General features: G+C 49.5%; 1 protein-coding gene across 12 annotated transcripts in view; it reads left to right on the top strand.

Moving 5' to 3' along the window:
• Positions 1–20,996, top strand: part of ADCY1 (adenylate cyclase 1) — a 144,866-nt gene extending 123,870 nt beyond the window's left edge. The window contains exons 15-23 of one of the 12 annotated variants that reach the window (XR_013415886.1): positions 5,034–5,150; positions 5,257–5,403; positions 6,124–6,222; positions 10,448–10,562; positions 12,605–12,729; positions 15,107–15,607; positions 15,711–16,948; positions 17,290–17,428; positions 17,854–18,855. Coding sequence is in view for 5 of the 12 variants with exons in the window: in XM_015133591.3 (XP_014989077.3) it covers positions 5,034–5,150; positions 5,257–5,403; positions 6,124–6,222; positions 10,448–10,562; positions 12,605–12,729; positions 15,107–15,409 (906 nt within the window). In the remaining 7 variants the exon portion in view is untranslated. Of the gene's footprint in view, positions 1–5,033; positions 5,151–5,256; positions 5,404–6,104; positions 6,223–6,717; positions 7,090–10,447; positions 10,563–10,659; positions 10,895–12,604; positions 12,730–14,650; positions 14,734–15,106 lie in introns of those variants that run through there. The other 11 variants (XR_013415885.1, XR_013415884.1, XR_013415887.1 and 8 more) reach the window with 11 other exon arrangements.
• The last annotated feature ends 6,720 nt before the right edge of the window (positions 20,997–27,716 follow it).

Genomic DNA, 27,716 nt, shown 5'->3' with positions numbered 1-27,716 from the left:
TCTAATTAGAGTCAGGGATAACATTTTTAATTCATTTAATTGTTCAAATTTAAAATTGAGATTTCTCTTTAATGTAGTAGAATAATGTAAATCACATTTCTCATCATGAAGCCTTAATGAAATGCATTTTTGATCTAAAAAGAGCTTTTCATCTGTTCTATGCTAAAAGGGAAGTGGAGCTGATTGGAGCAGCAGGCAGCAGGGGCCTGCATAAGAGGCCTGGGGTTAGGGGATGGCATTGGCAGGACTTGGTGGGTCTGAAGTGCTGAACTGGGTGCTGGGTGAACAAGGACGCTGGCTTGGAGGCCCTGGTGTTCAGCTTAAGAACACCTGCACCACACTCAGCCTGCCCCATGCTGTAAACAGTGCTTGTAAAGTCTGTGCGCTGGCTGGAAAAATAATTAGTGAGAAGCAGACATGTGTTCATGATATGTGGTCCCTGAGGTGGCCGCACAAAGCTCAGTGGGAGCTGAGACCTCTCTCCATGCCTCATCCTCCCATCAAGCTGGTCATTTTCGTGCATGACCATGGTCCTACGGTTTGAGAACACAGAGCTAGGAGCTGGCCCTAGAGGGACCCTGGTAGGCTCAGGTTCTGTGCTCACTGCAGCCGCTGAATTGATAGAAAAAAACTGCACAACATAAAACAACGGTCATTCTGTGTTTAAAGTACAGTCTTTTGAGCACAGAGCAGGGACAGCCAGTTGAATACCAGCTCATGGTGAGAGGCCTGGGGAGTTTGCTGGGAGCCCTACACTTGGCTAAAGCCTTGCCCAGTGCCCTGCCTAGGAGAGGCCTTAGCCACAGCCCAGCTTGCCTGGACATCCAGGCAGAGAGGGACCTTCAGACCAGTCACCAGTAAGAAGAGTGACCAAAGAAACTGAAAGTAGGACGTAAGGTGAGGCCTTTTCAGTCCTCCCATCCTGGTACAGCTGGTCTCTGGAGCACACTGAGGACAGAACCAGGGCCTCTGGACAGAAGATCCAGGGAGGGAGATTTTCATTCAACGTATGTTGTCCAGCGGCTTGAGAGTTTGAGGCTGGATGAAGCTGACATGTACAGTAGTGAGTCCGCCATCTCTGTGAGGTGTTCAAGGAAATGCAGATAACTGCTCAAGGAGATGAGGTAGACTGGATTCATTAATTACTTTAGAGGTAAGATTACCCCTAAAAATGCTTCTTGGAATACTGATATTTGAGGGAGATATCAAGGCAGCCTCCCCAGCAGCCAGAGGGAGAGCCGCGGACAAGGTGGAGAACATGTGGTGGTCGTGCACCTCTGCTGGGGAACGGGAAGGTGGGAGGCTGGTAGTCGATAGGGGCACATCAGGGACCTAACTACATGGGAGGGAAGGAGAGTGGAAAAGTGGGAAATATTCCAGAGTTCAGCCCTGTAGAATTGCTGCCTACTCCTGGCACTCTGAGTTGGGCTAGGTTGCGCTGCAGTCGCAGGTCTGAGGGTGTCAGTAGTGTTCATCAGAGAGGGCGAGTCCTCTTCTCACTACATGTCTGGTGCAGTTCAGCGAGAGGATCATGTCATCGTTGTCCTCCAAGAGTCAGGCCCGTGGACACTGGAGCTTCCTCAGTCCCGCAGTACAGAAGGGGGGCTGTGAAGTCGAGGCTGGCCACGGAGGGTCCAGCTGGAAGCCCCCCCTTGGTCTCCCTGGTCTTCAGGGGCTGGGTCTGCACAATCCTCTTGGTCCCTGAAAGTCAGTGGTGAGCCTTAGAGACTTCTACCCCAGAGCCCTGCAGGGAGGAGAGAAACCACTGGCATCCATTCCGGGGAGACTCACTGGGTCAGGGCATGCAGCTCTACCCCTCTGGTGTTTCTGCCCGCTTGATGACAGTTATGGGGCCACTCTGGACACATGTACCTTGCCCAGCCTGCCCAGCGCGGGCCACCCTGAATCTCAGGATTCATCCATCCTTGGAGCAGTGACACCATGCAGAGACGTGCATCACCTCTTACTTGCTTGCTCTGATCTTCCTGTGTCCCGGTGGCATGGGTCACAGAGTGCCTCTTGCTTAAGGGAAAACCAAGTGTCAAAGAAGCTGAACATGAAGCATTTCAGCCCCAAAGTTAGAGACTAAGTTCCTCTAACCTGAGGGCTGAAGACTATTGTCTTAGCTGCTGCTATGCTTGGAGAAGTTCCTTTCCCTTTGCACTTTCCCAAAAGGAGGTATTTGTGTACCCTGGGATGCCCGCAAAGAGGGGTGTGTGCACCTCAGGACACCAGATGGTTCAGTGAGGTTTGGGGAGAGGGCATCAGAAAGTCTACTTATAGTGATTGTATCTGAGAATTAAGAAACGTTCTTTCCTGATGTTGAAGAATGAACTGGCAGTGCTGACCTGACACTGGCCAGATGCCCTGTGTCACTTGCAGGAGGGAGGCAGGGACATCACTTCCGAGACGGAATGAGGACAGGACCACCCTCCCTTGGCTGTTCCCTTGTAGGAAACACGTTATTGATTCCAGGTTCTGGGGTTACTGGTCTTGTTAGTTAGATAGAAGACTCTGTCAGGATGACTGTGGGAGTCACTCATAGCACATGTCGGCACACGGGGAGTTGCCAAGTTATGCTGTTTGTTATTTTGTTCTCTTTTCCAAATGACAAGCACTGTAGGCTGTGAACTCTCTGAGGCATCATGTAACTATCACTAGAGGCATCCTGGTCAGTGATTTCTGAAACAGAAGGACACTTGAGAAGGGAAATGCCTTTTGAAAGAAACTGCCATAAAGAGAACATTCTGAATATGGAGGTTGGATGGACACGTGATTTTGTTGACAGGAATAATGTGTGGTGCCCACTACTCTTTCTTAAAAATAGAGTTTCCTGGTGGGAAAATCTTATAGACTGAGAATTTCAGTGGATTTTCATCACATTTGTTAAAATATATAACAATACAATTTGTGCTTGGTTCATGAAAATAAGTGGCACAGGGAAAGATGGATGTTTCCCAGTCAAATTTCAACAAAGACCTTTGCATTTGTGGATGGATTAAGAGATATATGACAATTTCGGAAGGACAGCAGCTCTGACAGCCCATTAATCCAAATGTGGAAATAAGCAGAATGTAGATGCAAATTTTTTATTCACAGTGCCATAAACTTAGATTATGGTTTTTAATCAAAGCATATTCAGTTACATTGTTTTCACTAAAGTACTATTACTGTTAACAATGGTATTTTGGAGAGAGCAGAAATTTTTGTGCCACTAATAAATAAAACAAAGCTATTATTTAAGAAAATATTCTTTACTTTCTGTTTATGTCACCCTTTACAAACCTTTCTTTTGTGTATATTGGAGCCTGATGTGTTAACACGTAATTAATAATGTGGGTCCTATAGAGAGGTGTTTGTCCAGAATGTCATTATTGATGGGAACTTGAGTTGAAAGCAGCGCCAGAGACCATCTGAGGCTGGAAATTGAAGGTTTCTGACCTTTGAGCATGACCCAGCATAAGTCAGCACCATGCCCAGATAGCCGCTGCGTGGGCAGAGCCCGGCTCCAGCCCGTCTGGGCAGCCAGACTGCAGCTCTGGTCTGACCGGGAAGGTTATGGTCCCTCGGTTTCTTTTTTCTTCATCTGCTTCTTCCTTATCTGGTCTACGCTCCTTGAGGGACAGGAAGAAACAGCTGGCGCCGTCTGTCTCCATGGGTCACCCTGATTCACTGGCATTGTCTTCCCAGAACACACTTGCACCAGGCCTGCCCTGCATGCCCTGCCTGGCTTCACACACACCCCCATCCTCGTACCTGGCCCTCAAGGCTCGGGGCCTCCTCACCTCTATCCTTGGAAGCTGGTGGAATCATTGTGTGCAGTCTAGTGGCATGTTCTTGGCCAACTCAGCTCTGATAATATCAGTACTGCAAAAAGCAGCTGTGCTCTTTAGGCTTACTGTGGGGCGTGCTGTCCCCTCATCCCTTGTTAAATACAACCCTACAAGTATTCCCTCTAAAAGTGGGTGTGTTACACCCATTTTACAACAAGGAAACCATGGCACAGTGAGGCTGCATCTGCTGGCCGGGTCACCAGTCACCTAGGGGCACATGAACCAGGGGAGCTGGCCTCCAAACCATGGCTTGCAGTGGCCAGGCCATGGGCCGCTCCACAAGGGCAGTCATTGCACAGTTTTTACTACATTCAAGAGTTTGATGCCTCCATAAATTCTAACACATACTTAGAATATTCCCCAAGCTTCACTCCTTACAGAAGTTGGATTTTGTGTGAGGGAAAACAGGGACCCCAGTGGCTTCTGCCTCCTAGGGCTGCGCTGTGCCCTGCCAAGAGCACTTCTTGAGCCCTCACAGTGGTCCATGAATGGGGCCTTTGTTGTCAGCTTAATCAGTCTCTGCAGGGTCCTACAGCTAGCAGTAAGTGGGCTGGGACTCACCTGCTCCTGCCATCTGCTTTGCCGTGTCCCCATGGTGGGACCCTTGGGGTCTTTACTCCTTGCCCCAGGGGGCTGGAAGTCAGCGCTCAGATGAGCTCATTGGCCCTGGATCTGCCCCTGCCCTGGGTCCCTGCAGGGTTCTACTTGTCTCAGTGCCCAGAGGGATGTGGGCTCTAGTGAAGACCAGAGAGATTCCAGAGGGAACAGGAGCCTTAGGAAGGTGTCTGCCCCACCTGGGCATGAGGCATTCTAGGACAGGTGCCTTGCAGGGCACATTGGGAGCTGCCTGGGGGCTGGTGGAGCCTGTGGATGGGCATGTGCCTGAGAAAGAGTTGCTGTAGCATCTGGTCCCTAGGAAGTAGCGGAGGGCAGGGCAGACCCTGGAAATGAGGTGAAGCCGTAGTTTGTCCTTTGGATATTCTGGCAGATGAGGTGGTGACTTAGGCAGACATCAGCAGATCTTCCCCACCCAGTAACATGGATCTAGTCTTGCATCCAGTGGGGAGGAGGGACAGGAGCATGTGTGTAGACCATCAGCACACCTGGAGTCCAGTTTGGATGTTTAGAAAGAAGCGTGCGGTGGGGACAAGTGAAGGCAGCATGAGTGGATGGGACTAACGGAGGCTCATGATGCCCCAGGCAGAGGAGGAGCGAGAGGACATGGAGAAGGTGAAGCTGGACAACAGGCGCATCCTCTTCAACCTCCTGCCAGCCCACGTCGCCCAGCACTTCCTCATGTCCAACCCTCGGAACATGGTGAGCACCCAGCCTGCGCCTGGCCAGCACTAGCCCAGCACTACTCCCGCCATGCCCTCGGCGCTTGCCTGGCTCACCCTTCCTGACCCATCCTTTGAACTTCCAGGACCTCTACTACCAGTCCTACTCCCAGGTGGGCGTCATGTTTGCCTCCATCCCCAACTTTAATGACTTCTACATCGAGCTGGACGGCAACAACATGGGGGTGGAGTGTCTGCGGCTTCTCAACGAGATCATTGCCGACTTTGACGAGGTGAGGCCCTGCATCGCCATCCTGACCCCACATGGGTGTGCTGGTGCATCCTACTGACAGGTGACCAGGGTACCCCTTCACCTAATTAAATCCTGCATGTCTCACAATATGTCACATTCTTTGTAGCTGGAATGAGAGAAAGCAAATCCCAGGAAGAACAGGCATTCTGTCTCCTCTGGGATCCAGACCAACTCTCACAGGAGAGAAGGGGGTCTTGACCCTAGGATGGGGGACCAGGGCGACCGGGTGGGGCTGGGTGCTTGTCCTCCATGTTGTGAATGTCAGGGCTGGGACATTACAGTGGCCAGGGCTGGGCAGCCTCATCTACAGATGGACAGGCAGGTGGGCACCTCTAGGCCCTTGTCTACAGATGGGCAGGCGGGCGGGCACCCTTGTCTACAGATGAGCAGGCAGGTGGGTGTCTCCAGGCCCCCACCACAGCCAGCCAGGCACTGTGGCAGCCCCACCACCCCTTGTCATTGGACCCGATTCTCCTGGTGGCTGCGAGCTCACCTGTTGGGGACAGGAACGTGTCCTGTACCGTCCTTACTCACCTCTTCTTGCCAGCGTAGTCCTAGAACTTGTCTGCCCAAAGCAAAGAAGACACATTGCTTTCCTGAATGCGTTCACTGGCTCTGCTGTTCCTCCTGGTGGCTGATGGCTGCAGCAACTTTTCTCAAATGTTATGTCATGTTTAACAGTTTTATGTTTTAAACAAAGCTCATGGAAAAAGACTTTTACAAGGACATAGAGAAGATCAAGACCATTGGGAGCACCTACATGGCCGCTGTGGGGCTAGCGCCTACTTCGGGGACCAAGGTGAGTATAGCTTGGGGCTGCCTGCTTGGGGACTGGGTCCCAGCCCTGCCCTAAACTGCTTTGGGACCCTGGGTAGGTTCCACACTGGGGTTTGTTTGCCCTCTGTGTTGGATTATGGGAGCAGCTTGAGTGCTGTTTTTGTCTGTGGCTGGTTCTCTCCGTGGCTGGTTCTCTCCAGACACAATCTCCTAGGGAAAGTCAGCACAGAAGGCTGCTCACTGGAGCTTCCTCCAGCCCCAGCACTGCCCTGCTAGACACCTCCCCCAAGAACCCTCACCCTGCCTCTCTGCTCCATTACCCTCCCCACTGGCCCACCTCCTCAGCAGCCCAGTCCCTCCCCCACCAGCCCCCACCTTCCTCCCTAGTTGCCCCCTCTCTTCTTCTCCCGTCAGCCCTGCACTCTCCTTTTCCACAGTAGAACTGTGAATAAATACAAATAATTATTCTGAATAGATCTAGATTTATTAATCGATAATTAATAATCTTCTGAAACAGAAAGCACCAGATCCAGATGCATACACTGGTGAATTCTACCAAACATTTAAGGAAGAAATTACACCAGTTCTCTACAATCTCTTCCAGAAGACAGAAGCAGAAGGAACATTTTCTAACTCGTTCTGTAGGCCAGCATTACCTGAATACCAGACCCAGACGAAGACATTATAGAAAAAGAAAATTACAGACCAGTATTTCTCATGAATATAAATGTATAACCCACCAACAAATATTAACACATTGAATTCAGTAATGAATGAAAAGAATTATATACTAAAACCACATTGGATTTTTTCCAGATATACAAGGCTGTTTTAGTATTCCAAAATGAATTCATGAAATTCATCGAATCAACAGGATAAAGAAGAAAAATTATATAATCATATAAATTGATGCAGAACAAATTTAAGTCTAACACCCATTCCTGTTTTTTTTTTTTTTTAAAAAAAACTCTCAGTAAACTGGCAATAGAAGACAACTTCCTCGGTTTGATTTTTAAAAATTTGCAAAATACCCACAGCTTAACATACCTAATGGAGGGAAACTAAATGCTTTCTAAGATGAGAACATAGTGAGAATACCCTTTCTCACCATTTCTATTCAACGTTTTACTGGAAGGCGGTAAGACAAGAAAGAAAATTGAAGGCATACAGACTGGGAAGGAATCTGCTTGCAGATGACATGACTGTATATGTAGAAAATCCAAAAGAATTAATAACAACAATAACAGAAAAAAGCCCCTGGAACTGTAGCAGGACAAGCCACAGATAAAACCTCTCAGACACCGAGTTAAAGAAGGAAGGGGCTTTATTCAGCTGGAGCTTTGGCAAGACTCACATCTCCAACAACCAAGCTCCCTGAGTGAGCAATTCCTATCCCTTTTAAGGACTCACAACTCTAAGGGGGTCTGCATGAGAGGGTTGTGATCGATTGAGCAAGCAGGGTGTACGTGACTGGGGGCTGCATGCACCAGTAATTAGAACGGAACAGAACAGGCCAGGGATTTTGATAGTGCTTTTCTATACAATGTCTGTAATCTATAGATAACATAACCGATTAGGTCAGGGGTCGATCTTTAACTACTAGGCCAAGGGTGTGGCGCCGGACTATCTGCTTGTGGATTTTATTTCTGCCTTTTAGTTTTTACTTCCTTCTTTGGAGGCAGAAATTGGGCATAAGACAATATGAGGGGTGGTCTCCTCCCTTAGAACTAAGAAGCAATTATAGTAAGGTTCCAGGATATAAAGTTAATATATAAAAGTTCATCGTTTCTCTATATGCCAGCAATGAACAATTGGAATTTGTAGTTACAAACAAAATGCCATCTATATTAGTAGCCAAAAAATGAAATACTGGGTATAACTCTAACAAACTATATACAAGATCTATATGAGTAAAACTGTAAAATTCTGATGGAAGAAATGAAAGATCTAAGTAACTGGGGAGTCACTGTTCCTGCATAGGAAGAGACAGTATTGTTAAGATGGCAGTTCTTCCCAATTTGATCTGTAGATTTAACACAAGTCCAATCAGAACTCCACCATGATATTTTGTGATGTTGACAAAATGATCCCAAGTTTATATGGAAAGTAAAAAGATGCAGAATAATCAACACAATATTGAAGTGGAAGAACAAAGCTGGAGGACTGACACTACCCAACTTCAAGACTTAAAAAGCTATAGTAATCAAGACAGTGTGGTATTGGCAAAAGAACAGGCAAATAGATGAGTGCAACAGACTAGAGAGCCCAGAAATAGACCCATAGAAATATAGTCAGCTGGTTTTTGACAAAGGAGCGGAGGCACTGTGGAGAAAAGACAGTCTCTTCAACAAACAGTGCTGAAACAACTGGATATCCACATGCAAAAATATATATATATATATTTATATAGATATATATAGATGCAGACTTTACACCCCTCACAAAAATTAACTCAAAATCGATAATAAGCCTAAATGTAAAATGCAAAGCTACAAAACTTTTAGAAGATAATATAGGAGAAAAATCTAGATGACCTTCAGTTTGGCAATGACTTTTTAAATACAACACCAAAAGCATGATTCATGAAAGAAAAAATTGGTAAATTGGACTTCATGAAAATTAAAAACTCCTACTCTATGAAAAATATTGTTAAGAGAATGAAAAGTCAAGTCACAGATTAGGAGAAAATCTTTGCAAACTGCCTATCTGATAAAGGACTTGTATCTATAGTACACAAAGAGCCATTACAATTCAACAAGAGAGAGAAAAAAACCCAACAGTTAAAAAGTCAGCAAACAGTTCAAACAGGCACCTCACCAAAAGAGATGCAGATGACAGGCATATGAAAGGATGCTCAGCATCTTATATTTTTAGGGATTTGCAAAGGAAAACAACAATAAAATACCACTAGATACCTGTTAGAAGGGCTGAAATCCAAAACACTGACAAGACAAATGCCGGTGGGGATGTGAAGCAACGGAAACTCTCCTTCATTGCTGGCGGGAATGCAATATAGGGCAGCCACTGCGGGAGAGAGTTGGATGGTTTCTCACAAAGTTAGACATAATGTTACCATATGATCCAGCAATTGCACTTTTGGTATATATCCAAATGAAATGAGAACTTATGTCCATGAGTATTCATAACAGTTTTATTCATAATAAAAACTGGAAGCAAACTAGGTATCCTTCAGTAGGTGAATGGATAAAGAAATTCTGGTATATCCATAGGTAGAATATTATTAAGTGAGAAGAAATGACCTATTAAGTTATGAAAAGACATGGAGAAACCTTAAATACACTTGGCTACTTAAAATAAATCAGTCTGAAAAGGTTACATACGGTATGATTCCAGCTATATGAAATTCTGGAAAAGGCAAAACGGTAGAGACAGTAAGAGGATTAGTGGTTGCTGGGGTCAGGGGAGAGGCGGGATGAACAGACAGCAGGGAGAATTTTCAGGGCAGTGAAACTGTTGTGTGTAATACTGTCATAGCGGATACATGTCATGCATTTAGAATGCATAGAATGGACAATACCAAGAGTGAACCCTAATTAAATTATGTACTTTGGTTAATAATATATCAATATTGGTTCATCAGTTGTAACAAATGTGTCACACTTACGTAAGATGTTAACAACAGGGGAAACTGGGGAGAAGGGATATATGACAATTCTGTATAATCTGCTCAACTTACCTATAAACCTAAAATTGCCCTAAAAATAAAATCTGTTAATTTTTAAAAAGCATTAGTTTCCTGATTGTGAAGACTAATAAAATTCCCTTTAAAAATAAAAGTTAGAGACTTTACAACTGTTACTGTTTCACAAGAGAAAGGACCTTGTCACACATGTACCGGAGGATATAGCCTCAATCTCAAGGAAGGAAGCTGCCTACTCCCTGGCATGCGTCTCTGTCCTTGTTTTGCTCATTTGCAATGGGCATTAGCAACGCTGTCCAAGCAGGAGAGTGAGCACCTGGTCTCCCACTCAAAAGGGCTGCCCCACCCCATTCCTGCAGGCAGCCTTGGGTGGGCCCTGTCTCTGCCCCTCAGAAGCTGGGGCTTGGCCAATACCTTGCCTCTCCCTTAGTCTCCTCCCTGTAGAATGGAATGATAAATGTGCCCATAGCCAGGCACCCAGAATGCCTGCCCCTGAGAGTGCGGCTGTTGGCCATTGCAGGTTGGTCCTTGGCTCCCTCTTGCCTAGTGCCCCTCAGATGTAATGACCCTGTCTGTTTATATCTAGGCTAAGAAGTCCATCTCCTCCCACCTGAGCACGCTGGCAGACTTTGCCATTGAGATGTTTGACGTTCTGGATGAAATCAACTACCAGTCTTACAATGACTTTGTCCTCCGAGTTGGTACGTGACTCTAAACCTATCCTGTCCATCCATGTGGAACACCTTCCTATACCCACCTAGGGGTGGGATCAGCTGATGAGGTGCCCTGGTCTTACAGGAAGGAGGGTGGTGCTGCCCAGGAGGGCATGGGGACCTGTGTACGGAGTTGCCCCTGGAAGCTGCTGGTGGAAGTGGAGATGCTTCAGAAAGTAACTTAGGACTTTGAAGATTCATCGTCTGGCTCAGGAAACACATTAGAAATCTTGATTATCCTGGAGACGTTCAGATGCCCCTGCAAGTCCACACTTAGCTGAAGTAAAATGCCCCTTTCCCTGTTCACCAGCCACAGCTGCATAGTTGAGGCCACATGGGCTGTCCAGAAAGAGGCCTTGACGGGAGCCCCACTGCGTGGACTCCGGCCGCCCTGTGTCTTCTCCGGGCTCCTTCCCTCACCTGTGTCGTGAGGAGGAAAAACCACTGGATGCCCTAGTTCCTTTCTAGCTTTTATAAAACTTTGATTTGTTGTTTTTTTTTTTAAATCATAAATTCACGTTTTCTTGAGATGTAGACAGTTTACGAGAAAAATTCTACTAGTCCAGGATACAGTTAAACTAGAGGTTCGTGGTTGTTTTAGAATTCAAACATCCAGTAGCCTTAAAAACAAACCTTGGAGCCACGTGTGAGTGTGAAGGGTGGTGGTTGATCCACTTAGAGCATGTGGAGTTCTGATGTCCTGAAAAGCAAGCTCGGCTTCAGGCATGGTGTCTGGCCACAGAGCAGGGGCAGAGTGAGCCAGCTGGGCCCTGGGCTCTGGTCAGCAGAGCTACTGATGTACCTGGAAATCGATCTGCTGGTGAATCGGGGAAACTCTGCTCCTCACTTTCCAATGACAGGACCGGCTGGCAAGCCCGGCCCTGCACCTCAGTGTCTAGTCATGCAGTGGGGCTGGACAAGGATCTCTCGGGGCCCTTCTGCCCATCAGGCTGGTGCTAGCCTGGTGTTCTTTATGTGGGTGGGGCGTCTGGGGTTAGCAGAGGGTGCTCGCCAACTCCCACCAGCTCCAGCCATCTGGGAAATGGCCCTTTGGGGTTCTTCTCTGAGTTTCCCATGCCCACCTTCCCCAGCTCACACCACTGTGCCCCCTGCTCTCATGCTCCTCCATGGCATGCCAGCTCCCCACTGCCCAGAACGTCGGAGGAATTTTCTAGGACAAGCTCAGAAAAATTAGTCCACAAATACAGAAGGGGAAGATAGGAAGTGGCTTCGGTCGAGGCCAGAAAGCCCCAGTTGCAGGCGTAACAGGAGAGCTGACAGCAAGCTTGGTCCCTCTCTGTCCTGCCGAGGACGGGCCGGGCGTCACAGGCTGGTATGTGCCCTACTTACAGGGGCGGAAGACCAGGCTCAGAGAGGGTGAGTGCTTTGCGGAAAGTTGCACAAGGAGTGACTCAAGTTCGGGTGTGCCTGGGTTGTTGCAATGCTGTCCAGCTGGTCTGCAGCTGTCCAGAGGCCAGTTGGACACTGAGCTACAAAAAGAGAAGGTACTTCCTCTCCTCCCTTCAGAGCATTCTGCACCACCTTGCGTAGTTCTGGGACCCATACTCTAAAATAGCCATAAGGTCACATTCCGAGAACAGGTCCGGAGCCGCTATTTTTCTGCAAGAGAGGATGCAGTTGGGGATACACCTTGTAATCCCAGATACTGAAAGGTCACACTTCTGAGTGGCTCCACTAGCAGGGTTCAGCACAGAGGCTGCTATTCCAGGAAAGGGGACTTTTCTTCAGGATCAGGACTCGTTTTGAACAGCCAGTGCTGTTCCCCAGTGCAGTGGACAGTGTCGTGAGGGGACCCTGCCCAGGGGAGCCTGTGCAGCAGGGCAGCTGCCTCTCTGTTGTGCTGTATGTGATGCTTCAGGAAGGAGCCTGGTGCTAGGTGACCCCAGGAAACAAAGCCCTGAAAGGAGCAACCTTTTCTCCACCAGGAGCGGCATCAGGTGCATTTGGTGGCCCTGGTGGGGTGAGTTACACTTTTCCCACTGACAGGTCATGCGCTGGCTGTTTTCTAGGCATCAATGTTGGCCCCGTGGTGGCTGGAGTGATTGGCGCTCGCAGGCCCCAGTACGACATCTGGGGAAACACAGTCAACGTGGCCAGTCGGATGGACAGCACAGGGGTCCAGGGCAGAATCCAGGTCAGTTCACCCAGAAACCCCCAAGGCATGGGTGCCCATTCTTCAGGTGAGGAAACTGAGGCACAGGGGGCCAGGATTGAATCCCCAGTCTGCAGCCTGTACGTGGCAGGGCAGAAAGAGCTGCATATTTCAGTCTGTCTGCTCTGGAGGGCATCCTGGCCCGGGCATCTTGATTTTGCTGTCTGGTTTGTCATTTAGTCTCGGGGGCTGGCTCCTGAGTGACCAGGTGCAGCGGTGGGAGCACTGAATCACTGGGTCCCACTTCTGGTCCCAGCAGACTGGCGGCTGTCATTCACGCTGCACATCCCAGGACTCCAGCCTCCACCGGCTGCCATGGGAAGGAAGGGCTTCCTTGTGTGTTTGAAGGGAGGGTGCTACGCGTGTCCACCTCATCTGAGGAACCTGTGGGCAGCTCAGGTGGGCTGACACCCTCTAAAAGCCATGGAAAGGTTTAGAAGGCAGCAGCCTCTGCTTTTCCTCAGTGTGGAGGAGTGTCATTCGGCTTCTGGGATTTCCCTGAGAACAAATTTGAAACTTGATTCGGTCTTGAGGACCACCAGAATGAAGCCCTTACAAGTAAGATGGAGCCTGTGAAGGGCCACACAGCCCTGCAGCCACCCTCCCTGGGAACTGCAGGCCTCCAGGGGCCATGGAGGGAGGGCTTGGCCCCCAGGCATGTGACAGCAGCTATTCACAGGGGCAGTTTAAGGGACAGGTAGGCCAAAATATTCATGGAGCTCTCCTCTCCTGCTCAGAACGTAGACGGGGCTTCCGTGGAGCAGTGCTGCACTTCTGCATTCTCTTTTTCAAAATTTCTTTTATCACAGTAAGGTATACATAGAATTTGTCATCTTTTTGCTAGGTGTACGGTTGAGTGGCATTAAGTATATTTACATGGTTGTGCAGCCATCACCACCGTCCACCTCCAGAACTTTGTGCTGTATACACACACACACACACACACACACACACACACGGTTTTGTTGTTGTTGTTTTGTTTTTGTTTTTGTTTTTTACCATGACTGTATCCTGCACTCTTCTGCAGGATTCCCCCAAAACCGGACTTGCCAGGGGAGAACTTCATGGTAGCCCCATCCTGCCCACCCCAGCCTGGCCCCTGCCCTGAACCAACATTGCATTTTTAAGTTTCTAAAATCGGATCTGAGCCTGCCACTGTCCTATCTTGCCCCTGCCTCACGCACAGACTGTTCACTCGTGACCTCTGTCCAATCCCCCGCCAGGTGTCTCCTGGCTGCCCAGGATGTCACCCTTGCACTCACAGGGCCTCTGTCCTGCCTCCCCTGCCACACTGACGGGGGCCACCCTGCCCCGCTCTGGGCGTTAGAAGGTGGGCTTGGCATGGATTGAGTTCTTTTAACAAAAGATGCCAGGGCTTGAAGGGACTGTGTGTAGGAGAGTGAGGAGCAGCCAGGGAGACAGCGGGGAGAGGAAATGCCAAGATCACACCTCCAACATAACGCAGAGATACCAATCGTGTCCTCTATTCACAGGACTGATTGTATCTAGTAGAAACTATTTTCTCATCCTTTATCTTTTTCCTAACTTTGCGAAGCAGAAATTCTTTGAGCCTGTCAAGAAATGTCCCTGTTTTCTCTGGATGGTTTGCCCGCTGCCCTCCATATGCTGGTCCCTCCCTCCCCTGACTCAGGGTTGCAGAGGCAGCTGCACTGGGGTCCTGTGAACTGTATGGTTTGCACCCCCACCGACACCGCGCTACTGCCCCCAGCAGTGAGTTGGAAGTCAGGCTTTGCCCTGGACTCTACTCTTTGCTGCCCCTTCCAGCTGAGGGGTGTACCTTTTGCCCCCTATATTCTGTATGCCCTACTTGTAAATGTCCCTGGCTGCTGAGGTGCCAAGAGCCCCGAACCCAGAGAGTCAACCCTGCTCTTCTCTGTTCTAGCATCTGGAGCTGTGTCCCACGCAGCCTCTGGCATGGAGTACACGGAGCCACCATGGAAGCTTACATCCAGACCCTGGTGCCAGGTCCCTGCAAGCCCTGTCCACCTACCTGCCTGTCTGGGCGCTCCCTGGGCCACCCTTTCCGGCTCATTGAACATTGCCTCCTCCTATTGTCCAGGGAACAGGCTGTGAGACTCCCCTGGGGCTGGTCCCTCAGACTCCTCTGAGTCCCCTGGGTTGTCTTTGCAGGGCAGTGTCTTTTTTACATAGTGACCCAAGCGATTTCAGCAAGAGTAGGGGCCCTGGCTGCCAGGCTGAGCTGAGAAAGCCACATCCCCGTGCCAGGGTTGGGCAGTCAGGGTGGACAGCAACAGACGCAGGATGGAATGTTTTGGTCTCTTCCCAGAGGAGTCCCCCTCATTGCCCTGGAATAATGCTCCCTTCTCTCCATCAACAGGTGACTGAGGAGGTCCACCGGCTGCTGAGAAGATGCCCCTACCACTTTGTGTGCCGAGGCAAAGTCAGTGTCAAGGGCAAAGGCGAGATGTTGACATACTTTCTAGAAGGCAGGACTGATGGAAACGGCTCCCAAATCAGGTCCCTGGGCTTGGATCGGAAAATGGGTCCATATGGGAGAGCTGGCCTTCAGGGCAGACGTCCCCCGGTGTGCCCCATGCCTGGCGTCTCAGTCAGGGCTGGGCTCCCTCCACACTCCCCAGGCCAGTATCTGTCCTCTGCAGCAGCTGGGAAGGAGGCTTAGTGGAGCCCATGTGGGCTTCTGGGGTGCACTTGGGGTGGGAATGCTCCGGGGGCGACACAGGCCACGGTGGCTCCAACCAGGACCAGCCAGACCAGCAGAGCATGGAGCCAGCGGCCAGGGTGGAGGAGGAGCATTGTTCAGGCGTGGCCTGTGGCCCGAGGACCAACCACCCAGCAGATGCAGCACAGCAGTTACTCGGTGAGAGGAGGACACCCGACTGCACACACTTCCAGGCCTCCCTGGAGAGGTGTCACTCCATCCCTCCCTCCGTGGCGTAAGGAGCACTGTTTCTTTCCAGAAGGCCTGTTCAGGTTTGGCCAGGTCAGCATCAACGTCAGGACCTTCAGAGCATCCACCAGGGTTACAGCAAGAGCTGCTGAGGTGTGGCTGGCAGAGCGACCGAGGAGCTCTGCAAGAGTGTGCCGTGAGACGGTCCTGTCCAGCCTGCCTAGGTGGGACCTGACATACAGGTGGCTCCAGCCCTGGGCAGAGGCTTCAAGAGCCAGGGTGGAAAGTCAGGCCTCTCTGGGAAGGTCACAAGGCCTGGGGTTGTTCACACCACGGGCACAGTACAGAGCTGTCCACACTTGAACTGGACGGTTTGGGGAGAATTGAGAAGCTGCCTCTCACTGCATGGATAGTGGTGGCTGCTGGCTTTCAAGCGTGGTTTTTTGCTAAGAGCCAGAGGCAGGTCTTCTGGAGTTCTCAGGGGGCCCTGTGACCCCCTCTCCACAACCATGGCCAGCATCGGCTTCTTGCTGCACCTGTGCATTCTCCACCCCTCCACCAATGGCTTCCAGCTCCTAAAACACCTGGCCATTCCCCATCCTGCACCGGCACTGTGTTTGTTCAGAGAAGACGAAGGGTGTCATTTCTTCCCTTCCCTGTGGCGTCTTGGATCCTTTACATTTAGCAACAACAGTGTGAGGCTCCACTTCTGTTGAATATGAGCGGCCCTCACACCCATGATGGAAGATGCTGTTTCTCCAGCAGAACCAACCCTCCAGGACGAAGTTTCAGAATTGGCTGATGTGTGTGAGTGCAGGTGTCCCTGTTGTAATTTGCAGGGAAATTGACTGCAGGTGATCGTGTTGACGTCTGACAGCCTCCCACATGCATGTCTAAATAGTCACAGTGAAGATGAAAATGAGGATGAGGGGGACAGGGGTCCAGGAGGGCCAGTGGGAAGGGACTATCCAGTGGCGTGTAGAAACCTTGGATCTCGGTCACAGGGAGGAAGGTGGCTAGAAGTGGGAGGGAAGCTTCTGGGTAGGCACCATAGTAGGGGAACATCTAAAGACCCACTGCTCTGAGGTGTGGTCAGAGAGGTTTCCGTGGACTGCACATGAGGCTTGAGCCCTGCCTCTGCTCAAAGCCAGCAGGGTTGGGGGTCCCCCTCCTCACTGCTCCTCAACAGCTGTAACCCTTTCCTGAGGGCCCCGACTTTTCAGAATAGGAGCAGAGAGAAGCCCAGACTTCCTTCCCTGGAGTGTAGATCCGTGTGTGGGACCTGCTGCAGGCTAATCCCTGTTCGCACAGGTGGGTGATATCCTTGGCTGCTACCATCAGAGGCAGCCCCCTGCACAGGGAGGGCCTGACCCTGCCTCAGCTGTGTGGTTGTGTGGGGGCGGCAGGTGCCTGGGCCATAGCTGGGGGAGGCTAGACCCTGGGGGCTTTGTAGGGTGGCCAGTGCAGTGATGCCTGGCACTTCCAGCTGAGACAGGAGTCCAGACAGAGGTGGGCAGGGTGGATGATTTTAGGCAGGGGAGGTGGGTAGAGGCTGCATGTAGGGGCCTCCGTCTGCCTGTCCTTAGGGTGTGGACTAGGTGTCTAGACAGGGTTGTAGGGAGTACTGTCCACCCTTCTTTCTCTCTGGTCAGGGCTGTGGCCTCTGTGATGGTGCAAGAGGCAGGATGGTCTCCAGACACCTTCTTGCAGAGTGATTTTGACCAATGCCTTTCCAGCACCTTCCCCTGGCTATGACAGGGAGCTCCCAGGCCAGGCCACATGACCCCACAGGTAGGCTGAGCCCATGGCCCCACTGGAGATTTTGAAGGCAGAGCTCGGGCGCCTTTTACTTTCCTTGGGTGGTCCTCATGTCGCTGCCCACTCACGTTCCTGGTGTTCTGGCATCATCTTGTGCCGCTGGGGGCTGGGCTCCTGTGAGGTTCTGGGGCAGAAGGAGGTGCTTGCAGGGCCTCTAGCTGCTATTAGGGCGTCCACAGGACCTTATGTTTATGTGGAATCTCCAGGCTGTCATCGAGGGCTCCTGAGGGCTCCTGAGCTCATCCTGAGGACCCAGGGTCCTTCTGAGCCGGCTGTGGGCTGAGAACCTGGCTGGGGCACTGCTGTCAACCCCTCCTCCAGGCCCTGCCTTGTCCCTGCTCCAGTGCTTTCCCCTCTTCAGGACAAATAGTTTGTCCTTATGGTCCCCTTTCCACTAGGATTTTCTCATCCTCCTCTGCCTATCCCAGCCGGATTTGAAGCAGTCAGTTCAGACAGGAGCCACAGGGAGCCCATGAGGGTGTAGTTGCGGTGGTGGTGAGTGTGGCCACCCTGGCTCCCCCGGCTTATCGTGCTGCTGTCCTTGACCCACGAGCTGTTGAGAAGGGCGCAGAGCCCCTGGCCAGCCAATCCTGTTGCCCCCAGTGCCGCTGCCCACCTTTGGCCATCCAGGTGGTGGGTAGACAAGAGGTGTGAACCCTAAGGGTGTCCATGCCCCAGTTCTAAGCCCTGGGGCCGGGTGCTGTTACACAGCAAAGGGGACTTTGCAGGTGGAATTACAGTCAGGGATCTAAGGATGGGAGGGGAACTTGGATTATCTGGGTGGGCTCGGTGGCCCCTTGGAATGGCTGAGGGAGGCAGGAGAGCCAGGAAAGATTCAAAGTGTCACAGAGATGGTGCCATTATTGCTGGCTTAAAGACAAGGGGCCAGGAGCCAACACCAGAGGCTACTCGACAACCCCAGCCCCAGTCAGCGAGGAAGCCGGGTGTCGCTCACACAACCAAAAGGAGCTGAGTTTGGCAACAACCCAAGTGAGCCTGAAGCAGATTCGCCCCAGAGCCTCCAGGCGTGAGTGGAGCCCAGTCCAGCGACACCTTGGTTTGGCCTGTGAGACTGAGAAGAGAGCCAGCCACACTGTGCCGTGCCTGGGGTCCACAGAGCTGCGAGGTCACACATGTACATCCCGGAAGCTGCCCAAGATGTGGCCACTTAGGGCAGCAAGAGGAGGCCATCGCTGGGACCATGCTCCCGTCTCCGGGCTCACGACTGTTCTGGAAAGGACCCCATGGCAGGCTTGGCAAGGTCTCCACTTCAGGGGCAAACATCTCCATCATCAGCAACTCCAAACCCCAGCCACCTCCTGGGAGTTCAGGAACTGTGTTTAGCCATAATGTTCCTTGGGGTTTGGTGAAAAACAACTTCCTTTTTATTTGTGAGAAAACTGTATTATATTGCCTTATTTATTTTTAATCATGTACAATATTCATGTACAAATGTTAGAGCCATTCGGGTAGGATTCTCTCTAAATTATTTATTGAAGAGGCTTTGTAAATAGTGCACCAGTTACAGGTGCTGCCTGTTTACTCGTACCAAAAATGAAGACAAGCCCCACACCCACCTCGGCCCCTGCTTGGCCATGCTGTGGCCCTTTGGAAATGACCCTGTGTGCTCCCCTCGCAACCCTTGCATGCCTTTCACGCCTGACGCCGTAGAGTAGAACACAACCCTGGAATGCTTCCAGTCACTTGCAGGGACCATGCCGGCCCGGGTGGTCCACGCCTGCGGGGTGTCTGTATCCTGCAGGAGGACGCCCCCACAGACCCAGCAACCCAAGTTGGCAGCCCGTGTTTCTCAGACTTTAAAGCCACCAGGGCTTCTGGAACACCTGTCATAGAAGCAATAACTTTATACTGCAGAGATGAGTCTGGTCTGAAGCAGATTGGTAATTTAGAGATAAGCCACGCATGCAAGTTTGCCCCATTCTCTGGCTTGGGGTGGTGGGAGGCGGGGAGCTGCCACTCCCAAAGCCCCCACCCCTTCCCGAAGACCCAGCTCTGAAACCTCAGTTCCTGTGGGTTGGGCTGCCCGGACTGGTCCGAGCTCAGCGCCCCAGGGCTGGTGAGCAGACAGAGCCGGCGTTAAACCCCGGTCAGGTCATTGTCACCACACCCTTGCTTGGATGAGGAAGGAACAAGGCAAAGGCACCCACTCCATCCAAGATCTGTTCCGATTGATGAGTCTCAGTACTGGCCTCACACTGACCAACGGTGGTACGCTGCAGTTGGTTGGTGCAGAGTCTAAAGGATAACATATCAAGGCTTACCTGTGATAGGCCATTTTAAGGAAATGGTGGCACTCTGAAGGCTGTCCCCATTCACCTTCCACAACACTGGTACCATCCTGGTAGAAGAGCCCCCTGAACAGGACACCTGTTCAGGCCTGGGGTCCCCATGCTAGGCTTACCTGGGTGTGAGAAGGTCAAACTGGATGGTTCAGGCCTTCAAATTGAGCTTGGGGGTGACCAAGAGAGGGGTCACATACCCCAAATAACCATCGGTGCACAAATCATTCCATGCTCTTTGGTACCAGGCAGGAGATGCTGCAGGCAGGTGCCCATAGTTGGCAAAAATGGGCAGTAGGGGAAATAGAGTTGCTTCAGCCTTTCTCAGTCCTGGCCCTCACTGCACCCACCAAGTCAAGCTGAGCTGGGTGGGTTGAGACCAGCGTTCCAGCTGGACTGAACCTGTGGGGAGGAGCTGGAGCCAAGGAGCCCCCTTGGGTGGGGGCATCAGGAGCAGGGGCAGGGCCTGAGGACTGCTCCCGTGGCATGGAGGGCAGGCCAGGATGGAGCCCCGGGTAGACTTTGAAGAAGGCTCAGTGGGCTCAGCAGAAGGAAGGCTCTTCTCATAGTTGTGGTTTTCTACAGATGGATTTGGGTGATCTGAGTGTGGTCAGGCCCTGCCATTGGGGAATGAATGCCACACAGGATTCGTCTGTAAGCTGCAGTGTCTGATTCTGTGTGAACTGACAGCAAGGAGTTGAAGGGCAGGCCCTGCCCTTGGGAGAGAGCACGGGCATGGGCCGCTGGATGCAGGGCTCCCAGGGCTGTGAAGGCAGAGGGGTCCCTGGAGGCAGACAGGGCGGGCTGGGGGACAGCAGCAGGGGGCAGAGCCCCAGCCAGGGCGGCTGCTTCCTGCACGTAGACATTCTTCCCACACAGGGCCAAGTGCCCATGAACACAGCCCCAGACAGACACGGTGGGGAGCCTGGAGCCCTCTGCTCACCCAGGGGTGCCCTGGGGCACACACTGGAATGTGTTCTTGGGGCTTCCTGCCTTATCCTTCTGTGTGTTCATACACTTAGTGAAAGCAGATCCTGTACTAGGATGTGAGGATATCTGTCACCTCCGTGGTCCATTCCATAAACATCAGATTCAATTTCAGGTGTGCCACACATTTTGGGGCTAGACTTCCCTAAACAACATGCCATTGTGAAATGATGCATATATTTGTATTTTTAAATTTCCCTGAAAATTTATTCTGTTCACTACCTTAAAAAATAGATACTCCACTAGAGGCCATGCTTAATGTGTGTGCCTGCATTATGTGTGTGAACGCGTGTTTCTGTCGTGTGTGTCATGCACATCTGTGTGTTGCGTAGCATAAGCCAAATGAAAATTAATCATTTGTTCATGGGATTCATATGAGGAACAAAATTAAATTTGAATACAGTCAGATAAAACTGCCGCGCAGGGCATTTGGGGAAACCATCCCCGAGTGCCCTGATGTGATTTCCCTCAGAAAATCCTTGCTATTAGAGGAGAAGGTCTGGGCAGGGGCAGCAGCATCTCAGACATCAAGTCAACTTTATCATCTCCTACATCAGCACTGAAGTCCAGGGGCATTGAGGCACTAACTAGGTTCCATTTTCTTTGGTTTTGTTGGTTATTTTTTTCTTTTAGGTTATCGGCGTGCACAGAGGCTGTAGAGAGAGCCTCAGGGTGATCACGGCTGCAGGAATTCGGGCTTCCAGCTCCCCTCCAGTTACTGGGAGCCAATTTGGAGGCCAGGCCTTCCCAGCTGAGTGAGTGTCTGTCAGCTTCCGTCTCTCTCAGTTGTTGCGGTGGAAGAGCAAAAATAGACAGGTGGCCTTCTTGGATTGTGCTTCACAATGGACTGGGAAAAACATCTTTGAACTCAGAAAATCAGGCTGGGCGCAGTGACTCATGCCTGTAATCCCAGCACTTTGGGAGGCCGAGGCAGGTGGATCATTGAGGTCAGGAGTTCAAGACCAGCCTGATCAAAATGGGGAAACCCCGTCTCTACTAAAAAAAAAAAAAAAAAAAAAAAAAAGATTAACCGGGCATGTTGGCGGGAGCCTGTAGTCCCAGCTACACAGGAGGCTAAGGTGGGAGAATCGCTCGAACCCAGGAGGCGAAAGTTGCAGTGAGCCGAGATTGTGCCATTGCACTCCAACCTGGGTGACAGAGCAAGACTCTGTCTCAAAAAAAAAAGAAGGAGGGAAGGAAGGAGGGAGAGAGGGAAGGAGGGAGGGAGGGAGGGAAGGAGAGAGAAAGAAGAAAGAGAAAGAGAGAAAAGAAAAGAAAGAAAGAAAAAAAGAAAAGAAAATCAGAAAATTGACCACAGTGGCAGCCACCTGACCTAACGCTGTATCTTTTGTACCTGACGGGTCACTCATTTTAGGTACAACTCCTTCATTCTTTGTGAAATTAGTGAATTTCCTTCTACCCGTCACTAGATTCAATATGTTCTATTAATACATCAATAACCGCAGGGGAAGGGCGCTCATGACTCTCCCGCCTGGTTACCACAGTCTCTGTGGGCCTTTTGCTGTGACCACAAATAAAGGAAACACTCGTCATTAGTATCTAAGTCGGGCTTTACAGTAACTGCACCTTCTGTGTGCTTCACCTCACTCTCTACTTCAAACAGCCCATGAAGGAAGGTACGATTATACTCCTTATGTTGACAGTGAAGAATCTGAGGCCCAGAGAGGTTAGGGACTTGAGTAAAGTCACACAGCCCTGAGAAGCAGGATCAGGGTTCCATTCCTGCTCTATCCAGTTCCAAGGCCTTGTGTTTTTCATTATGTTTAGTGCCTCTTTGCTAACAGCAACATCTGCAAAATTTGTGTTGGTTTTGATGGAGAACTCTAGCTCATCCACATGCAAGGGGCCACCTCAGCAGGTGGGTTCTGAATGCAGCCAAGGCTGTCCCCGTGATGGGTGAGTTGCTCCAGCTGCCCGCCCTCAGAGCAGGTGCCCAAGTCCTCACTGGCACTGGCAGGCCTTGCCTCACATTGCTAAATTAAAGCAATGCAATTCCTTTTGGGTAAAAGGAATTCCTCCTTCTTTAACAACTGATCTCCAGCAAGGAAATAAAAATCCCTACTTTGTCATATCAGACTATATTCTAAAACTATATTTGAGCGAAACCTGTCATTGTGTCTAATTTCACATACACAGGATCTCCTTAAGGAGAGCTGTTGCCATCTTTTTCTGTAAGGCCTCTCTGACATCAAATGGGAAGAAATGGTGTCACCTCCAGACACCCTGAAACTACACACCATTTCTTCCCTGCTCAGTTCTGTGAGCTATGGGAAGGTCCTTGGTTGGATTTGCTACTTCTACTTTCGTCTTCCTCTGCTGTAGGCCATTTAATGTTATTGTCATATGCTACTGGTGACAGTAGGTATAGGTGGGTCCGGGTGCCTTCCCAGGGATTAGAGGATGTTCAAAGGGTCGATTTCAGCAGGAGTGTTCAGAAGGCAAGAGAGGGCTTATGATGGATGGTGAGATATTTGACAACCACCAGAGCACATGTGCTCTGACCCTCTCCTGGGCATTGGTTCCTGCTGGTACCGGGCGGTTCAGACCTTCAGATAGGTTGCTTTCAAAAGAGCTTTCAGACACTTACTGAGAATTAATGTTTAAACAGAGATAATAGCCTAGACGAACTCCCGAGAGATCTATCAAATCTTGTGGACTGAGTAAATATCTCATGCAGGACTGTGCAACAGTAGCCCAGAGAACCCTGCCTGTGGGCATCCACCTCCCAGGTGAGCGCAGTGGGAAGCTGGCAGCCAGAACTTGTTTCTCACCTCCCACCAGCAACCCCCCACCCAACTCTGGGCCCCAGGCACATGAAGCACAAGTCTCAGGGGACCATTCCCACATTGGGGGATCCTGAGGGAGCCCATCGCCGCCTCTTGCATACAACTGTCCACGAGGAGGCACACGCCCAGTGTGGGAGAGATGTATGGTCTTGCCTTCCACCTGTAAAAACTACACATATGCAAGCCATTTGCACTCGGGAACTGCATGCCGTGAAAACTCCTAATGGTGTGGAACTTAGTTTGAATTTGAAATCACACCTCATGCACAAAGGGACAGGCCCAGGCCCGACCTCAGGTCATCTGCCCACTGGCTGCAGAGCATCCCCGGGAGCCATGGCGAGGCCCGTGGAGCCTGAGCTTTGTGTAGCTCGTGCACTTATTATGCACCACCTCCCTTCAGTCATCACTCCTCTTCCTCCGCCATCTTCATTTATACTGATTGCACACCCCCCGCTCAAACAATAATGTCCTTATTCTGACCATCTGGTAGTGGTAGATTCCATTCCTATTTAAGGTAAGCCCAAAGCCCACTTCTGGATTTTCTCGACTGTCTGAGAGAAGTTGTGTCAGCGCCTGCGTCCTTCTGGGTTTGGCCGGATAGGGTTGTGTCCCTCTATGGAATGGAGAGTGATGGGGGCAAGGGTGTCATTTTCTCGCACAATACAACTCACTGAGGATGCTTCTGTAGAAGTGAGAAACACGATGACTACATTCAGAATTACAATAACTCACTCTCACTGGGTAACTTCTCATGATAGATTTGTATGATCAATACGGGTCTATTTTTATGTCAACTGAACACTGTAGAGTACCTTCCAGTCTTTTTCAAGATTGTTAAATTGAGACAAGTAATTGAATAATTTGTCCTATTTTTATTTTAAAAAAGTGAATGGACTGAAATGTTAAATGTGAATGTACATTTCTTAATTGCAACTTTTCTACTGAGTGTTTGCACTATACTTTCTGGAATCTTATTTAACAAAAATAAAGGAAAAAAATTGCTTGACTAAACTCTGTGGCAATTTCAGTTGAAAAATAAATGGTTATGTGGATGTTTTGAAGATATTCTTGCGTGTTTCACATACCTTCTGGGGGAAGTTTTACTATTTAAAGTATTAAATACTATGTGACCTCACTTAGACTAAACCACACATGAACTGTTAACCCCCGTTACATACTATTCTTTTCTTTTCTTTTTTTTTTTTTTAGACAGTGTCTGGCTCTGTTGCCCAGGCTGGAGTGCAGGGGCACGATCTCAGCTCACTACAACCTCCACGTCCCGGGTTCAAGCCATTCTCCTGCCTCAGCCTCGCAAGTAGCTGGGATTACAGGTGCATGTCACCATGCCAGGCTAATTTTTGTATGTTCAGTAGAGATGGGGTTTCACCATGTTGGCCAGGCTGGTCTCAAACTCCTGAGCTCAGGTGATCCACCCGCCTCAGTCTCCCAAAGTGCTAGGATTACAGCTGTGAGCCACCATGCCCAGCCCATTACACGCTATTCCTATCCAATGTTTTTGTCCTGTGCCTTTTTGAATCTCACAATTACATTTTAGATAATATTTAAAATGTAATATAGACTCTCCATTTTACTAGTCCTTCTTGTATCTTAGAATATCTTGCTGAGATAGTATTGCTTATTTGGTCTCTCAGAAGTTACTGTAGCTCAGGATGCAATGATAAATTCATTTTACATTCATCTGTAAATACTTTATTTCATCTCCTGTCTTAAAGGATAAAACTGATTACACGATCAGTTGAAATTTTTTTTTTAAAGTTTGATAATACCATCCCATTCAAGTTTAGTTGAATGGTGAAGATGGCTTCCATTGTTGTCACTGAAGAATCTTCTATCTGCTTGTTTTTCCTTTGTGTGTTTTCTTGGGGTTCTTCAAAGAAACAGAACCAAGAGGGCATGTGTGTGCTATCAGAAAGAGAGAGGGGGCAAAAACAGGACAGAGAATTTAAGGAATTGGCTCACATGATTGTGGGGCTGGCAAGTCTGAAGTCTATAGGAAAGGCCAGCAGGCCAGAGACCCAGGGAGGGGTAATGTTGCCTCTTGAGTTGGAAGGCTGTCTAGAGGCAGAATTCCTTCTTCGTTTGGGATCTCAGTCTTTTTTCAAAGGCCTTCAACTGATTGGAGGAGGCCCACCCACATTGTGATGGTCTATCTGCCCTACTCAAAGTCTACTGATTACAAATGTTCATTGCATCTAAAAGATACCTTCAAAGCAACATCTACTCACAGGGACATCTACCGCTGTGTTTCATCAAATGCTGGGACCCATGGCCCAGCCAAGCACATACAACATTAACCATCATATGTGGTCTATAGTTTTTCTCTGATTGTCTCTTCAATTTCAAATGAAATCAATTCCTAATAAAGAGAAGTAAAAAAATCATTATGAAGACTGCAATAGTCCAGTAGAAAAATATTCAAAAAGCACATACGGAATCGTAACCACCTGAGGGTTCTTCCTGCCTGCTGCATAAAGACAGTGGCATTGTAGTAGAGAATGAGTTTAAAAGACCCAACGCTAGTCATGCCACATGGGAGACAGAGTTTGCACTGGAATCATCTCATGCTCACAGGTTAGAGGTTTTTCAAAGGCAGTCTGGGGAAAGAGGTAGGGATGGTGAGGTAACAGGTACTTGCTGCTGATTGGGACACAGATGAAATCACAGGGGGTCAGAGCTGTCCTCTAGGCTGAATGGATTCTGGGTGGAGCCATAGGAACAGGGTTGGTGGGTCCAAGTGGAGCCATGGATGTCAGACATGCAAAAAAAACCTGAAAAGATACTCTTAAGAGTCAATCTACAATAGTGGTGTGATTTGCAGGGGTAATTGGGGAAGGTGCGTATCTTATAACCTCCAGAATAATAGCTGACACTCGTTTATGTCTGCACCTTAGCAGGACCTGGGTTCTTCTCCTCACCCCCAGCCTGATGGCCTCCCATTAGCTTTACAAAAGCAGCTGAGTTTAGGGGGAGGCCTATTATCATTTAAAGTATAGCTTAACTGTCTCTCGGCCAAGCATGGTGGCTCATGCCTGTAATTCCAGCACTTTGGGGGGCTGAGGTGGGTGGATCACCTGAAGTCAGGAGATGGAGACCAGCCTGGCCAACATGGTGAAATACTGTCTCTACTAAAAATACAAAAAATTAGCCGGGCATGGTGATGCAAGCCTGTAATCCCAGCTACCTGGGAAGCTGAGGCAGGAGAATCGCTTGAATCCGGGAGAGAGAGGTTGCCGTGAGCCAAGATCGCGCATCACAGCACTCCAGCCTGGGTGACAGAGCAAGACTCCTTCTCAAAAAAAAAAAAAAAAAAAAAGAAAGAAAGAAGAAAAAAACCACATCTCTCAGAGTTAGCTTGGCCCAATAGCCCGGGAATAATTAAGGGAAAGGCAAGATGGGGTGTGGGTTAGCTCACATCTCTTTCACTGTCATAATTTTCTGACAGAATTTTCAGAAGCAGTTTCAGAATTATCAGAGAAAGAAATACAACTAAGCAAAAAACATATGGACATATATATGTTCAATGAAACTGTTAAATGCAAATTGAAAACAATGATGGACCACAGTCATCTTTCAATGTGCCAAATGTTTTAAATGTATTATGTTACAGGAAAGGGGTCCCCATCCATCCAGACCCCAAGAGAGGGTTCTTAGATCTTGCGCAAGAATTCAGGGCAAATCCATATAGTAAAGTGAAAGCAAGTGTATTAGGAAAGTAAAGGAATAAAAGAACGACTACTCCATGGATGGAGCAGCCTCAAGGGCTGCTGGTTGCCTATTTTTATGGTTATTTCTTGATTATATGCTAACTAAGGGGTGAATTATTCGTGCCTCCCCTTTCTAGACCAAATAGGGTGACTTCCTGACATTACCCTGGCATTTGTAAACTGTCATGGCCCAGGTGGGAGGGTGGCAGTGAGGACGACCAGAGGTCACGCTTGTGGCCATCTTGATTTTGGTGGGATTTGGCTGGCTTCTTTACTGCAACCTGTTTTATAAACAAGGTCTTAATGGCCTGTATTCTGTGTTGACTTCCTGTCTTATCCTGCGACTTAGAATGTCTTAACTGTCTGGGAGTGTAGCCCAGCAGGTCTCATTTTACCCAGCTCCTATTTAAGATGGAGTTGCTCTGGTTTAAATGCCTCTGAC

This window comes from Macaca mulatta, chromosome 3, assembly GCF_049350105.2.
Source record: "Macaca mulatta isolate MMU2019108-1 chromosome 3, T2T-MMU8v2.0, whole genome shotgun sequence".
Lineage (NCBI taxonomy): Eukaryota > Metazoa > Chordata > Mammalia > Primates > Cercopithecidae > Macaca > Macaca mulatta.
The sequence above is the reverse complement of the archived record's forward strand: the minus strand, read 5'-3'. Positions and strand labels throughout refer to the sequence as shown.